Source organism: Chiloscyllium plagiosum, chromosome 6, assembly GCF_004010195.1.
Source record: "Chiloscyllium plagiosum isolate BGI_BamShark_2017 chromosome 6, ASM401019v2, whole genome shotgun sequence".
Lineage (NCBI taxonomy): Eukaryota > Metazoa > Chordata > Chondrichthyes > Orectolobiformes > Hemiscylliidae > Chiloscyllium > Chiloscyllium plagiosum.
The window spans coordinates 64,321,970-64,337,747 of record NC_057715.1 but is presented as its reverse complement, the minus strand read 5'-3'; the positions used below and the strand labels follow the sequence as shown (position 1 = coordinate 64,337,747).

Sequence of the window (15,778 nt, the reverse complement as noted above, 5' to 3'; positions counted from 1 at the left end):
AAGTCTCTTGCCTTCTCTGATGTGTCAAAGAGATGCATGGATCCATCTAAGGTGATCAGAAGCACTGCCAGATATGTCAGGGAGTACTGAATCCCAAGCTCCTTCAGTATTCTCTTGACACCATCATACAATTTTCGTTTCTGGATCACCACCGCTGAAAAGTCCTGAAAAAACATGATCTTAGACCCTTCATAAATTAGGGCCTTTGGATCCTTCCCCTGGAGTCTGGAAGCCTCCATGACTCTCTCCTTATCCCGGTAATGATGGAACCGCACCAGGAAAGGACAAGGGCGTTGACCCAGACCCGACCTCCATGCTGCGACCCGGTGAGCTCTCTCTATCTTCAATCCTCTCATGCCAGTCAAGGAATTTCGGAAGCCAATCTTCAACAAATTCTGCAGGCCACTCACCTTCCTTACCCTCAGGCAGACCGATGATCCGAATGTTTTTTCTCCTGCCCCTGTTTTCAAGATCATCCACTTGGTCATGCAAATTACGAACCTGCGTCTTCAGGGCTTGGATCTCTTCCTTGAATGAACTGGCATCAGCTTCCACCACTGTGACCCTGTGCTCCACTTCATCTGTCCTCTTCTCCAGATCTCCCAGCTCCTGCTCATGCTTCTGCAGCATGAGAGAGACTGGAGCCAGCTTCTCTTCAATCTGTTTCCCCAACATCTCGCGAGATTTCGAGAGCTGGTTCACCAGGTCCGGGAGAGTAATCTGCTCCGAGGCTGCTGCAGGCTGAGCTGCAGGCCTGGCCTCAGATGCTCCTCCTCCGTTTTTAGGCATTTCTGGACAGCTGAAAATACAGGTAAGTCAATTTTTAAATGTTTCTTGGGGCTCCACAATCTTTCCAATGCCCCAAGAAATCCTGATGACCTGGGTTGGGCGGGTTAAAGGCCCGTCCTGCTCCTGCTGCAATGCGAAGCTCTGCAGTGTGATCTTCTCAGATCGCCGCCATCTTAGATCCCCCCACATTAGGGACATTTAAGCAACTGCTGGACAAGTACATGGACAGCAGTAAATTGAGGGGTGTGTATGTTAGATTTATCTTAGATTAAAATAAGTGCTCAACACCAAATCGTGGGCCGATGGTCCTGTACTGTGCTGTACTGTTCTATGTTCTATCTCCTTACCTACCACAGCACTAGCCTCTTAAGTTACTCTTTGCACCATACCTCTTTCACTCAATCAGTAGCATGATACTTCCAGCCAGAACCTATACCTAAAGACCAGGAATTGCATCTCACCCTCACACACCACTAATGCTGTCAGCCTCATACTGACCTCTCACTCCTACTGCATATCTTCAGCCATTCAACTATGCCACAGGTACATCACCCAGACTCAGTGCAACATGATTACTGACATTTTGCCCTCTATCATGGAGAACAAATTGACACACAACAGAAAAGAGCAAATCAGAGCTGGTGGGACACAAAGACCCTGCAATTCCTGTGTTTTATGGAGCCCAGCATCATGAGGCTGTCCATCACAGGGCCTGTGCCATCCAATATCAAACAGAATATTGAAGATGCTGGAATTTCCCTGTCTTATACACCTTCTTAATACCCAGCAGTACAAATCAGAATACAAAGTATGAATGACTAAAAGGTCAATTGGAACAAATACATTTGCGCATGAGAGGAAGCTAGCTGCAAATATAAAAAGAGATACCAAAAGTTTCTATAAATACTTAAGAAGGAAAAGTAGAAGCAAAGTGAGTGTTGATCTACCACAGAGTGAGAATAGGAATTTAATAGTGGATAATAAGAAATTGTAGATTCAATGAACAAATATTTTGATTCTAACTTCACTATAAAACATTACAGCTATAGTTGTAGATCAGAAGGTGGATGAAAGAGAGGAACTTGGTGAAATTACAATCATAATGGAAGAAGTACTGAGCAAGCTGATGGAATTGCAGGCTCACAAGTCTCTAGATCTAGATGGACTTCACTTGAGGCTTTTAAATGAGTTAACTAATGAGATAGTGGTGTTAATGTTCCCAAATTCCCTAAATTCTGGAAAGTTTCCATCTGACTGCAAAGTAGCAAATATAATTCCTTTATTCAAAAAGAGAGGGAGGCAGAAAACAGGAACCTACTATCCAGTTAGCTGGAAGGTGTTAGAATTGATCATTAAAGAGTTTATGGCTGGGCACTTAGAAACATTCACGGGTGATCAGGAAGAGTAGCATGACTTTGTGAAAGGAAGTTCATGCTTAAAGAATTTATTGGAGTTTTTTGAAGGAGTAACATATGCTGTGGGCAAAGAGGAGACTATTGATGTACTGTACCTGGATTTTCAGAAGGAATTTGATAAGATACCACATGAAAGGTATACAGAACCAGTGTGATATTTCTCTGAAAAGTTAAATCAATACCAAAAGAGAACCCTCCTTGTGGAGAAGGAAATGCTGGGATTATTACTGGCTGTTAAGTACACTTTGAAGCACATGTCCACCATTGGTACAAGGAGACAGTGAGTTATACTGTTCATGACCTCATGTGTGCGCAGAATAACTTTGAGATCATCATTTATGACAACTCATGATTTATCGTTGCGCACACGCGTGCGCGTGTGTGTGAGAGTTAGGTTTTATTTTATTCTTTGTCAATAATCTTTGCACTACAGATTTGTTTGAATACATTTGTTTTGGCAATAAATTACGTATCACTAAATAAAGACACCTGATTGCCTTGTTCAAAATGCTGAGTCTGATATGGCCTAATATTGATATATTTGGCCATTTCACTGACCTGGTTAAATTTAAAATTTGTTGTAACCAGAGGAAGAATGTATAGAGGAAAAATGAGGTCAATCATACCATTCTCAGGAATTATTAGCTAATGTCCAAAGTGAACACTATAATTTAAAAGAAATTAAGGAAGGATTTTGTTGATACATAGGGAAAATTCATTATCCAGCTAGAAAGTCTAATACAGATTCATCTGGATAGTCAAACTGTAACAGTCTATGAAAGATCATACTAAGAGATAGGCTTCTGGGAATAACTCCATTTAATTTAGGAATCTGGTTACTAGATCAGGTTTATCAAATCCTTAATTCATTGTATACGCTGGTAAGTTTATGAAAATGAGTATCACTTCCAGAAATGTTAGACACTCCTACTATTTACGGGAGTTATTAACTTCATTATTCCTTACAGGATATCTATAGCAAGACATGAATTTGTAATACCCACTTCTGTTTCCCTGGTTTCCTTATCTCTCAATTTCTGACTATCCAATCATTTCTCCTGCATTGCCAGCTGTCTAAAGTTGATTGCTTCCTCAAATACTGGACATCTTCCTTGCAAATTCTCTATCATCTTCCTTCTCAAAAAATAGTCTTTAACCTATCTTTTTCTCCAACCTATGTTCCAACCTTAATATCCTTCTTCCCCTTTAAAACTTCCACATTGTTGTGTTGTCCTGTGCCCATCTGTCACAAAATACAGTCGTTCACATTCTATTAAGCAAAAGAAAGGTTCCACTTTTTTTTAGTTCTCAGTTGCTTATATTAGCTCTCAATTCTTGTTTGAAATATCACTATTGTTTCAAAATACCGTTATTCCTTTCCACTTTTAATCATAAAACTTTATTTTAGTATGCAATGTCAAATTATTATGAAAGAAACTGATAAAATGCTGCATCTAACTTATAATGTTACTCATTTTTATAATTGTGCTTTATTATTGACAAAACATTAAACTTAAATCACACCTTTGCAATTTATGTAGTACAGTGGAGAACTACCAATGTGTGATTCAGCAGCCATTTACCATTAGGAAAAAAGTCTTAAACAGCCTATTATGAAAAAGTGCATGGCAAATTCTTTAAAGTCGTCACCTTCATTTGATCTACTACCGTACTATAACTATTAGAAAATCTTAAAATATTCATAGCTAAAAAAAGTGGCCTAGAAAGAGATTACAAAGTCCAACACTTGAAATTAGTAGATATTGTGAAACAATGCTATATTATGTCATGTCAAAGCATTATCTTGTTTTTAAAATCTGATGACGTACATGGATTTACAAATTTTAGATGAATAATATATTTATTTTTTATTTTGTATGCAAACATTTATCTAACATGACTCTTAAATTTCTCAGCAGCAAATATGTTTGTCAATCGACTGAGAAGAAGAACTTGTATTTGCAACCTAGCAAAGGTAAGCTTCACATAATACAGGGAATACTTTGTCAGTATAGATGCATGAAATATAAAAATCCTGTAATTTAAGACTAGATATAAAATCAGTTTCATGTCATGGTAATCATTTAATATTATTTAATCTCTTGCTTTTTTGTCATATTTTCTTCTTCCTTTTCATTTACATATTGTATTGCTAACTCCTAGCAAACAGATAAATAACCATCTAATTTCGAACAGTGGTAGCCTTATTAAAGCATCCCAACAAAGTGCACTATAGATTTTTACTGCTTGTTAGTGAGTGGGGAATTGGGTTGTGTTCCTAGTATTGCATTGAGAAGGGTTTTCATGTACAGCCCAAACAAAAGAGGCCTGTCTAGGTTGAAATAAGCTGACAAGGACTCCTGGGATGTATTTAACAGGTTGTTGGAATTTGGCAACATTTCTTAACTATATACAAGTAAATACTAAGTAAATACAAGTAAACTAAGGAATAGCTTACACAAAGAACCATCTAGAATCTTCTTCTAAGCCTCTAGTGGTACATGATCTGACATCACTGAAGATGTCATTTCCATCTTTACTGTTAATGCTTTACATTACATCTTTTGGATGACACATTATCAAAAGCCTTCCGGAAGTTTAGACATCCTGTATCGACAGGGTCCCCATTATCCATATTATTCGTTACATCTTTAAAGAACTTAGGAAATCAGTGAAACATGATTTACCTCTCCATAAAATCATGATTCTGATGGATTGTGTTTTGACTTTACAAATATCCTGTTATGACTTCCTTATGAATGGATTCCAACAATTTCCCAATGACACATTTTAAACTCATTGTTTTGTAGTTTCCTACCTTTTACATCCCTCCTTTTTAAATAAAGGCACTATATTAGCATCTTTCCAATCCACTGGAACCTTTCCCACATCTGAGGCATTTTAGAATATTATAACCAATGGATCCATTATCTCTGCTGACACTTCCTTTCCGAATATAGAATGTAGACCATCAAGCCCAGAGGTCTTGTCTGCCTTCAATCTCAATAGTTTGCTCAATACTTTTTCTCCAGTGTTCATAGTTGTTCTGAGTTCCTCCTTTTCTTTAACATACTCTGCGTACCTGTTACTCCTAGGGATGGTACAAGTGTCCTCCAGAGCAAAATATTAATTTTGTGAATCTATTCCTAATTGTGGAAGGCTCAAGAACAAGAACAGCATGAATTTAAGGTGGTTGGCAAAAGATTCAATGGCAACATGAAAGAAATCTCTTTTTGCACACAGACAGTGATTAGGATCTAGATGCACTGCTTACAGAATGATTGTAGAGTAGTTAGTCTGGACAGGCATAGAGTGCAGCATCCTGCACCCAGGCTGAACTGAAGCAGTTCATCGACTTTGCCCACAATTTCCACCCTACCCTCAAATTCACTTGGTCCATCTCGGACACCTCCCTCTTCTTTCTTGACCTCACCATTTCCATCTTCACCGACAGTCTCCAGACAGACATCTACTACAAACATACAGACTCCCATTACTACCTGGACTACACCTCCTCCCACCCACTATCTAGCAAGAACTCCATCCCATTCTCCCAATTCCTCCACCTCCACCGCATCTGCTCCGACAAGGAGACATTCTACTCCCAAGCATCCCAGATGTCCATCTATTTTGAACAACATGCTTTTCCTCTCTCCATCATCCAGACAGCCCTCCCCCGCACCACCTCTATTCCCCGTTCCACTGCTCTAAACCCCTCCTGCCAATGCAATAAAGACAGAGTCCCCCTTGTCCTCACCTACCACCCCACCAGTTTCCACATCTAACGAATCATCCTCACAACACATCTGCCAACTCCAAATAGACCCCATCACCAAGAACAACTTCCCCTCCCCACCCTTATCTACATTCTGCAAGGACCGTTTCCTCTGACAGTCCTTGATTCATGCCACCACCGAACCCCTAGGTACCTTCCCCTGCAACTAGAAAAGATGCAAAACCAGAGATGCAAAACTCACCTCCATCCAGGCCCCACACAGTCCTTCCAGGTGAGACAGAGGTTCATCTGCCTCTCTTCCAACCTAGTTTACTGTATCGGGTGCTCCCGATATGGTCTTCTCTACATCGGGGAGACCAAACATAAATTTAGGGAATGGTTCACCGCCCATTTCAATTCCCCAACCACACCCTTTCTGACATGACCATCCTTGGCCTCCTCCATTGCCAAATCAAACCACAGTGCCTATTGGACGAACAACACTTTATCTTCCACCTGGACAGCCTACAGCCCGAAGGAATCAATATTGAGTTCTCCAATTTCAAATAACCTCTCTCCCCAACCCCCCGACTCCCTTCCCAGGCCCTCACCCTCCATGCCACTGCTCTCTGCCATCAACCGGATTTATTCCTCCCATTGACCAACCAGATTGTACCCTCTACCTGCCTTCATTTATCCCTTCTTCACCACCCTGGCCCCACCTCCCCTTTTATCTGCAGCTCCCCCCATACCCCACACCCAGTCCTAGAGAAGTCGAAACGTCGACTTCTGCACATCCTGATGCTACCTGACTTGCTGTGTTCTTCCGGCCTCCTGCCTGTCTACTGACAAAATGATTGTGGTAGGTTTGATCAAGGCTTTCAAGAGGGAATTAGTTTGTATTCATGGCTATGGGGAAAAGGTGAAGTGGCACAGGTAAGTTGTTGCCAATGGAAAACCAACACAGAAGTGTCAGGACAAATATTTTGAGCAACTATTTTGAAGGAAATGGCATTTGAAGATCGTCAGGGGCATGGATAAGGTAAATAGACAAGGTCTTTTCTCCAGGTGGGGGAGTCCAGAACTAGAGGACATAGGTTTAGGGTGAGAATGGAAAGATTTAAAAGGGACCTAAGGGGCAACCTTTTCGTGCAAAGTGTAGTGTGTGTTGGGAATGAACTGCCAGAGGAATTGGTGGAGGCTGGTACAATTACAACATTTAAAAGGCATTTGGATTGGTATATGAATAGCAAGGTTTTAGAGGGGTATGAGCCAAGTGCTGGCAAAGGGGACTAGACTAATTTAGGATATCTGGTCAGCATGGACGAGTTGGAACAAAGGATCTGTTTCCGTGCCATACATCTCAATGATTCTACGACTCAACATGATGACCATCAGAGGTTTTTAAACTCCTGCAGTGCTATCTCAATGTTTTCACAGCTTGATTCCTGACATTGACTCCATGGTTATCTGCACCAACTGTCTTTGGACTGTGTGGTTACTTCCTTTCCAGATAGGAGCCATCTTGAGTCTTCTTCACTTCAGTGTAAGTTCCTTACTCCTGAAGAAGGGCTTATGCCCGAAACGTCGATTCTCCTGTTCCTTGGATGCTGCCTGACCTGCTGCGCTTTTCCAGCAACACATTTTCAGCTCTGATCTCCAGCATCTGCAGACCTCACTTTCTCCTCTTAAACACTGAAGCCCACTATACCTGTTTTGCTAGTCCTTACTCATTCTCAGACTAGATTCTTGTTGCCTACAAGTGCCAGTATCTGTTCTGTTCCAGCCACAATATGACTCCCCTTTAAGCAATGCAGGTTAATCTTAAATGGTGGTCGTCACACACTTTACGCTTCCAGCCAACCAACAGCATTGTTAGAACATTGTCTGGATAGAGAAGTCATTCAGAATTGACATACTGCCTGCATTGCAATCAACCAGTATGGGTTAATCATGTACCATGATTCCTGTGCCTATTGTCAGAAAATATCAACTAAGCTCCAGTATGTTTAATTTGAATGTATTTATCAATAGAGTCATAGAGTCCTACAGCACAGAGCCAGGCCCTTTGGGCCAAACCGGTCCAAACCGACCAAAATGTCCATCAATGCTAAACCCATTTCCCTGCACTTGGTCCATATCCTTCGAAATCTTTCCTATCTATGTATTTGTCCAAATGCCTTTTAAATGTTGTTTTTGTACCCAACTCAACCAGTTCCACTGGCAGCTCATTCCACATGCATACCACCCTCCCTATAAAAAAAAGTTGCCCCTCAGGTTCCTTTTTATTCTTTGCCTTCTAACCTTAAACTGATGCCCTCTAGTCCTTGATTGTCCAATCCTGGGAAAAAGACTGACTGCATTCACGCTATCCATGCCTCTCATGATCTTATACACTTCTATAAGATCTACCCTCAGTCTCCTATACTCTAAAGAAAAAAGTCCTAGTTTGTCCAACCTCTCTCAATAACTCAGACTCTTGAGTCCTGGCAATATCCTTGTAATATTCTTTCTGCACTCTTTCCAGTTTAATAACATCCTTCCTATAGCAAGGTGACTAAAACTGAACACAATACTCCAAATGCAACCTCACCAACATCTGGTATAACTGCAACACAACTTCCCAATTTCTATACTCAGTGCCCTGAATGATGAAGGCCAATGTGCCAAAAGCCTCCTTCACTGCCCTGTCTAACTGTGATTCCATTTTCAGAGTACCATGCACCTGAACTCCCAGATCCCTCTGTTGTACTATACTACTTAAGGCCCTACTATTCACCATGAAACACCATATCTATATTAAATTCCATTTGCCATTTCTCGACCCAATTCCCCAGCTGATCAAGTTCCTGCTGCAATTTCTGATCACCTTCCTCACTGTCCACAATATCTTCTATTTTAGTGTCATCTGCAAACTTACTAATCATGCCTTGTATATTCTCATACAAATCATTGATACAGATAAAAAAACAGTAATGGGCCCAGCGCCAACCCCTGAGGCATTTCACTAGTCACAGGTCTCCAGTCCAACAAGCATCCTTCCACTATTGCCCTCTGCTTCCTACCTTTAAACCAACTTTCAATTTGCCATGTCACCCTGGATTCCGTGCGATCTAACCTTCCAGAGCAGCCTACCATATCAAAACTTATCAAAGGCCTTACTGAAATCCATATAGACCATGTCAACCGCCCTACCCTCGTCAACATTCCTGGTCACTTCATCAAGGAACTCTAACAAATTTGTGAGGCATGGTCTCCCATGCACAAAGCCATTCCTAAGACTATTCCTAATCAGATTCTGTCTTTCCACTTGCATGTATATCTTATTTCTCAGAATCTTCTCAAGTAACTTACCTATCACAGATGCTCGGCTTAATGGTCTATAGTTCCTAGGCTTTTCTTTACAGCCCTTCTTCAATAAGGGCACAACATTCACTACTGTCCAGTCTTCCGGGACCTCATCCGTTACTAACAATGATGTTAAAATATCAGCATAAGCCCCTGCAATTTCTTCTCTAGCCTTTTACAGTGTTCTTGGATATATCTGGTCAGCCCCAGGAAATTTCTCCACCTTCATACATTCTAACACATCCAATACCTCCTCTACTGTGATATGGACTGTCCCTAAGATATGACCACTGACTTCCCCAAGTCTTCATGTCTTTCTCTACGGTAAACACAGGAGAAATTTTCATTGAGGACCTCGCCCATCTCCTGCAGTTCTACACATACATGTCCACTTTGGTCCTTGAGGGGTCCTGTTCTCTCGATAGTTATTCTTTTTTCCTTTAATATATTTAAAGAATCTCTTTTGATTCACCCTAATCTCCTCAGCCAAGGATATCTTGTCCCCCCTTTTCACCCTCCTGATCTCCTTCTTCAGTAAAGTCCTGTATACCCTATATACCTTCAGGGATTCCCTTGATCCCAACTGCCTGTGCCTACGCCATGCCTCCTTTTTTCTAGTCACAATATCTCTTGTCATCCAGGACTCCCTATTCCTGTCAACCTTGCCTTTCACCCTCACAGGAACATATGGACCTTGAATTCTAGTTATCTCACTTTTAAAGGTCTCCCACTTGCCGGAGGTCCCTTTGCCATCAAACTCGTCCAATCAACCCCTGCACACACCCGTCTAATTCCATCAAAATTAGCCTTCACCCAATTTAGACCTTGAACCTGTGGACCAGTTTTGTCCCTTTCCATAATTATGTTAAAATTAATAGATCAATGGTCACCAGTCCCAAAGTGCTCCCTCCACTGTCACCTACGTCATCTGTCCTGCCCTATTTCCCAAGAGTAGGTCGAGTTTTGCCCCTTCCCGAGTAGCACCCTCTGTACACTGCTTGAGAAACTTTTCTGAACGCACTTAACAAATTCCACCCCATCTAAGCCCTTTGGGCGACACGTTGGCTCAATGGTTAGCACTGCTGCCTCACAGCACCAGGGACCCGGGTTTGATTCCAGCCTTGGGTGACTGTATGTGTGGAGTTTGCACATTCTCCCTGTATCTGTGTGGGTTTCCTCTCATTCTCCATACACGCATGGGTTAGATGAATTGCCCATGGTATTCATGTTTGTGTAGGTTATGTGCATTAGTCAGAGGTAAATGTAGGGGAATAGGTCTGGATGGGTGATTCTTCAGAGGTCGGTGTAAACTTGTTGAGCCAAAGAGCCTGTTTCCACATTGTAGGGATTCTAACTGAATGGTCTGGCAGTGCCAGTCTATGTTAGGAAAATTAAAATCCCCTTCAATGGCAACCCTATTGCTCCTGCAAGTCTCCCCAGTCTCCCAGTATGGTATACTTACTTTTACTTTCTACCAGTATTTGTCTCCAGAAGTTACTGGTGGTTGAATATATGACAATTGTAAAGCTCCAGATTTTAAGAACACAAACTATGATATATCTTACTTTGCTGTAAGTTTAGTCTAAATTATTACTAAGGTTTAAGTTCACAACTGATCAAAATCCTCTGTGATTAATTTTATGTGAAATCATGATGACACTGAGGCATGGACTTTTCTGTTTTGGGAGCTATTTTGGCAAGACTATCCATACAAACAAACAAAATAGGAACAGGAGTAAGCTATTTGGTCCCTCAAGCTGCTCCACTATTCAATAAGGTCATGGTGATCTGATTGTGGCCTCAACTCCACTTTCCTAACTACTCCCTATATCCTTTGGCTCCCTTGTCAATCAGCAATTTATCTATCTCAGCCTTTAAAGCTTTCAATGGCCTTGCTGTCACTGCTCTCTATGAGTAAGATAATTCCCCAGATCAAGACAGAAAATAAATTTTCGCATCTTAATTGTAAATAGGAGACCTCTTACTTTTAAACTCTAGTTCTAGTCTTTCCCAGAAGGGAACATTCATTCAATATCCACGCTGTCAATTCCCCTGAGGATCTCACATTTTTCAATAAGATCACCACTCAATTTACTTAACACCAAGGTATGCAGGCCCAACTTGTCCACTCTTTCTTCATGAGATAACTCCTCCACCTCAGGACCCAACTGAGACAATCTTTTCTGAACTGCTTGTTATGTTATTATATCCTTCCTCATGTGAGGAGGCCATATCTGTAATTGATATTGCAGATGTGGTCTCGCCAACACCACATACAATTGTAGAAAATTTCCTTCCTTTTATAATCCACTCCCTTTGCAACAAATGAAAATATTTGATTTGACTTCCTAATTACTTGCTATGCCTACATATTACATTTTTGTGATTCATGTAGCAGGATACTCATATTTCCTATACCACTGAATTATGCAATATGTTTCCACTTGAATAATTTACTGCTTTCTATTCTTCCTGCCCAAAATAGACCAGTTCATATTTTCCCACATTATACATCATATACAAATTTATTGCCCACTTACTTAACCTAAGTCCCTTTGTAAACGCATATGCCATCCTCACAATTTATTTTCCTACCTATTATTGATATGTAAAAAAATTTAGCAAACATATATTCATCTTCGTTCATATATGACTTTCATCCAAGTCAATTAGAGAGATGATATCTAGTACCACCACCTGCAAGTTCTTCTTCAAGCTATTCACCATCCAGACTTGGAAATATAGCACTGTTCCTTAACTGTTATCAGGTTAAAATTCTGGAATTCCCTCCCTAATGGAATTGTGGGTCAACCTATAGCACGTAGATTGCAACAGTTCAAAAAGGCAGCTCACCACCACTTTCTCACGCGCAGATAGGGATGGGCAATAAATGCTGGCCAGGCAACGATGGCCACATCCCACAAATGAATAAAAAAAATTATGTTGTACAGATTAAAAATAGGACTGAAGCCCCAGCATTGTTGCTTGTGGCAGTTCACTGGCTACAGCTTGCCAACCCAAAATGATCAACTTATCCAAATTCACTGTTTCCTTGGAGCTATCCATTCCTTGATCTATGCCAATATATTACAACATACACCAATGAGAGACTCAAAAGAGAAGAAATTCCTTAAAAGTCAAAACAAGACCTGTCACCAAGGCCTTATCAAATAAGTCTGAACCATCAGGGAGATTACTACAACTCATGAAAAGTTTATGCTCAAAACGTCGACTCTCCTGCTTCTTGGATGCTGCCTGACTGGCTGTGCTTTTCCAGCACCACACTTTTTGGCTAGATTACTCCAATAGTCTTCTGCTCAGAGTATTCCCTGCTGCTTTGTAGGATCTACTACCACCTGCACTGTGATTTTGAGAAGTGGGAGTATGTAAATCTACCAAACATTATAGGCAATGAACAAGTCACATGTTGGAACAGTGGACAGAATGTGAACTGGCAATCCTAACAGGGAGAGTGAAATTTCAGTCAGCCAGTGAACATTTCAGTCAGCCAGCCTTAATGCTTACCTTTCAAGACATTCTCTATTTCCATCCCACCCAATTTTGGACAAGATCTTCAAGAAGAATTCCTCCCAAATACCAGGCTGGCTGATTATGCATATCTTGTTGACTTAATCTTCACCTAAAACTTTGAAGAAAGCAATACTATTGATCAAAAGTACAACAGCAAATGAAACTACACACATAATGTATAGTGATTCTCTTTGTTTTCATTTGAAACATATTCATGTTTTGTTTTCTATTTTAGAGCATGCACATAGTTTTGAATAATCATAGAATGGTCAGCACCTTAAGAACTGACCTCCGTTCTATTATTAGTCAGGGGCTGTTGAATATCCCCAGTAAATCCACAAAAACATTCAAGTGTTCACTGCAAGAAATAGGCTGCAGTTTTGAATGGAAATGTAAGTACTGTACATTGTTTTTGCTTGACTCCTCAAAGAGGTTTCAATATATAATTTATATAAATTTGCTTATAACAGAAAGGCAGTTATAAAATGTACAAGTGAAATTTCACGCAGATCATAGTCGTTATATACGTAAGATCATTATTGTGAATATAAATGACTGTATGATAATAAATTCCATAAATAGAGAAGAATTAAGTCTATGTGGATGATTTTTAAGAAAATAAATAGAATTGATGAATTCCATCTTTATTTTAAAATTAATAAGTTAAAATTCCCTTCGGTGTTATTTTAAATTGGCTTGCATCAAATTTTGTAACACATTTATCACATTTCACTGTTTTATTGGCTTTCCATGGAAAATAAAAGTGTATTTTTAGTTGACATGTTCTAAAACGCACAGTGAATTTGCACAAGTTTAATAAAGAAGGTCATAAATTGCAGGCAATTGCAAAAAGGTGTTAGAACCAGACATGGATAATATTACCCAGATTGACCAGAAATACTAAGGCAGGCATTAGCTCATCTCAAACTTCTCAAACAAACCTTTCTTACCATAGATGGAACCCTGTTGAATGATATAAAGCTCATATAAAGTACAAGGTAGGTGTTTGGTTAACAGTTGGTCTGGTCAACACCCATGTGCATTGTTAGCTTCTGTTAAAGGTTGAGAGTGCTTTTGCTGAGGCAGGTTCAAAATTACTGAGCTTGGGGAGAGATAAAAACACTGGGTTGAGAGGTTTATTATAAAATTCATAGGGATTTATATAAACATGGCATGGGATGGTGTTATAAAATTATTGGGAGTTATAAAAACACTGAGCTGGGACGTTTGTTATAAAATTACTGGGGATTCCATAATCACTGTGCTGGAGGGGTTGTTGTAAAATTACTGTGAGTATATAAACACTGGGCTGGAGTTGTTGTTATAAGATTACTGGAGATTATACAATCACTGGACTGGAGAGGTTGTTATAAAATTACAGGGGGCATTTAAACACTGGGCTGGAGTTGTTGCTATAAAATTACTGGTATTATATAAACATGAGGCTGGAGGGGTTGTTATAAAATTACAGGGGATTATATCAACACTAGGCTGGAGCAGTTGTTATAAAATTACTGGGGATTATATAATCACTGGGTTTAAGGGGTTGTTATAAAATTACTGGGAATTATATGAACACTGGGCTGGAGGGGCTGTTATAAAATTACTGGGGATTATATAATCACTGGGCTGGACAGGTTGTAATAAAATTACCAGGGATTATATGAACACTGGGCTGGAGGGACTGTTATAAAATTACTGGGGATTATATAAACACGAGGCTGGAGGGACTGTTATAAAATTACTGGGGATTATATAAACACTAGGCTGGAAGGGTTGTTATAAAATTACTGGGGGTGATATAAACACTGGACTGGGGTAGGGGAGTGTCAGTGCAGCCGCAAAAGCAATAGGCCAATCTGTGCAGCCAATACTAGGGCCCTTTCTGAGTGCCCAAAGACCCTGTTCGGCAGCAGCCTGGAGATGGGAGGAGCAATATCAGACCTTGGTCCTGGGAGCTGTGTGTGGGAGAGTCCAAGCAGAATATGAGCAAAGGTCAGTTGAGAGGGTGCAGGCAAGGGAGGGAGGTCAGGCAGGCAGTTGTGTGCTCGGATGGTTATAGGCTAGGTTTTCGCTACCATCTTGAAAGTGAGCGAGTACAGTCTTTGGCCACAACATCAGACCCGACACCAAACTCATGATCTACGGAGTTGTAGTGATTCCGGCCCTCCAGTATGGCTGTGAGGCATAGACAGTCGACAGCAGACACTTCAAGGCACTAAAGCAATTTCAACAACACTGCCTGTGCAAGATCCTGTGAAACTGTTGGGAAGAAAGATCCACCAACATCAGTGTCCTTTATCAGGCCAACATCCTCAGGATCGAGCACTGGCCACCCTTGATTGGCTGCGCTGGGCTGGGTATGTCATCGACATGACCAACATAAGACTCCCCAATCAGGTGCTCTACTCCCAGTTTTGAAACAACAGGTGAGCCCCTGGTGAACAGAGGAAGTGTTTCAGTGATACCCTCAAAGCCTCACTGGCGGAGTGTGGCATTCCCACAAATACCTGGGAATCACTCGCCCAAGACTGACCAAAGTGGAGGAGGAGCATCCGGGAAGACATCTAGTAATTCAAGAGTTGCCATTGGGAAAAAGCAGAAGGCAGGGGAAAACAGCGTAAGGAGCCTGCTGCCACACCATTGCCCCACCCATGCTTTTCCACAACCACCTTCTGCCTCAAGTGTACTGGAGCCTGTGGAAGCTGCATCAGTCTGTACAGACACCAATGGACTCACCCTGAGAGTTGGAGTTATCCCTGTCTGCGAGGGACCACCAATGGTGATGATGATGAGGCAGGTTCAGAAGTCAGAAATCCAGCTGGAACAATTTGAATACCTCTTACAAAATCATTAGTGTATAGTATTGTGTCATGCTCTGTATTTGATCTGTTCCATTAAATACATTTTGCCAAATGAAATAAGTGAATTTGATCAGAGAAACAGAAAATAGGAGCTGGAATTAGGCCATTTAGCCTTT

The 15,778-nt window shown here is 40.8% G+C and overlaps 1 protein-coding gene across 1 annotated transcript in view; it reads left to right on the top strand.

Moving 5' to 3' along the window:
• LOC122551054 (DNA-binding protein RFX8-like) overlaps positions 1-15,778 on the top strand; it is an 87,333-nt gene that overhangs the window by 46,904 nt on the left and 24,651 nt on the right. Inside the window, exons 10-11 of the mRNA XM_043692697.1 lie at positions 4,121-4,179; positions 13,034-13,190. Coding sequence (XP_043548632.1) covers positions 4,121-4,179; positions 13,034-13,190 — 216 coding nt within the window. The remainder of the gene's footprint in view (positions 1-4,120; positions 4,180-13,033; positions 13,191-15,778) is intronic.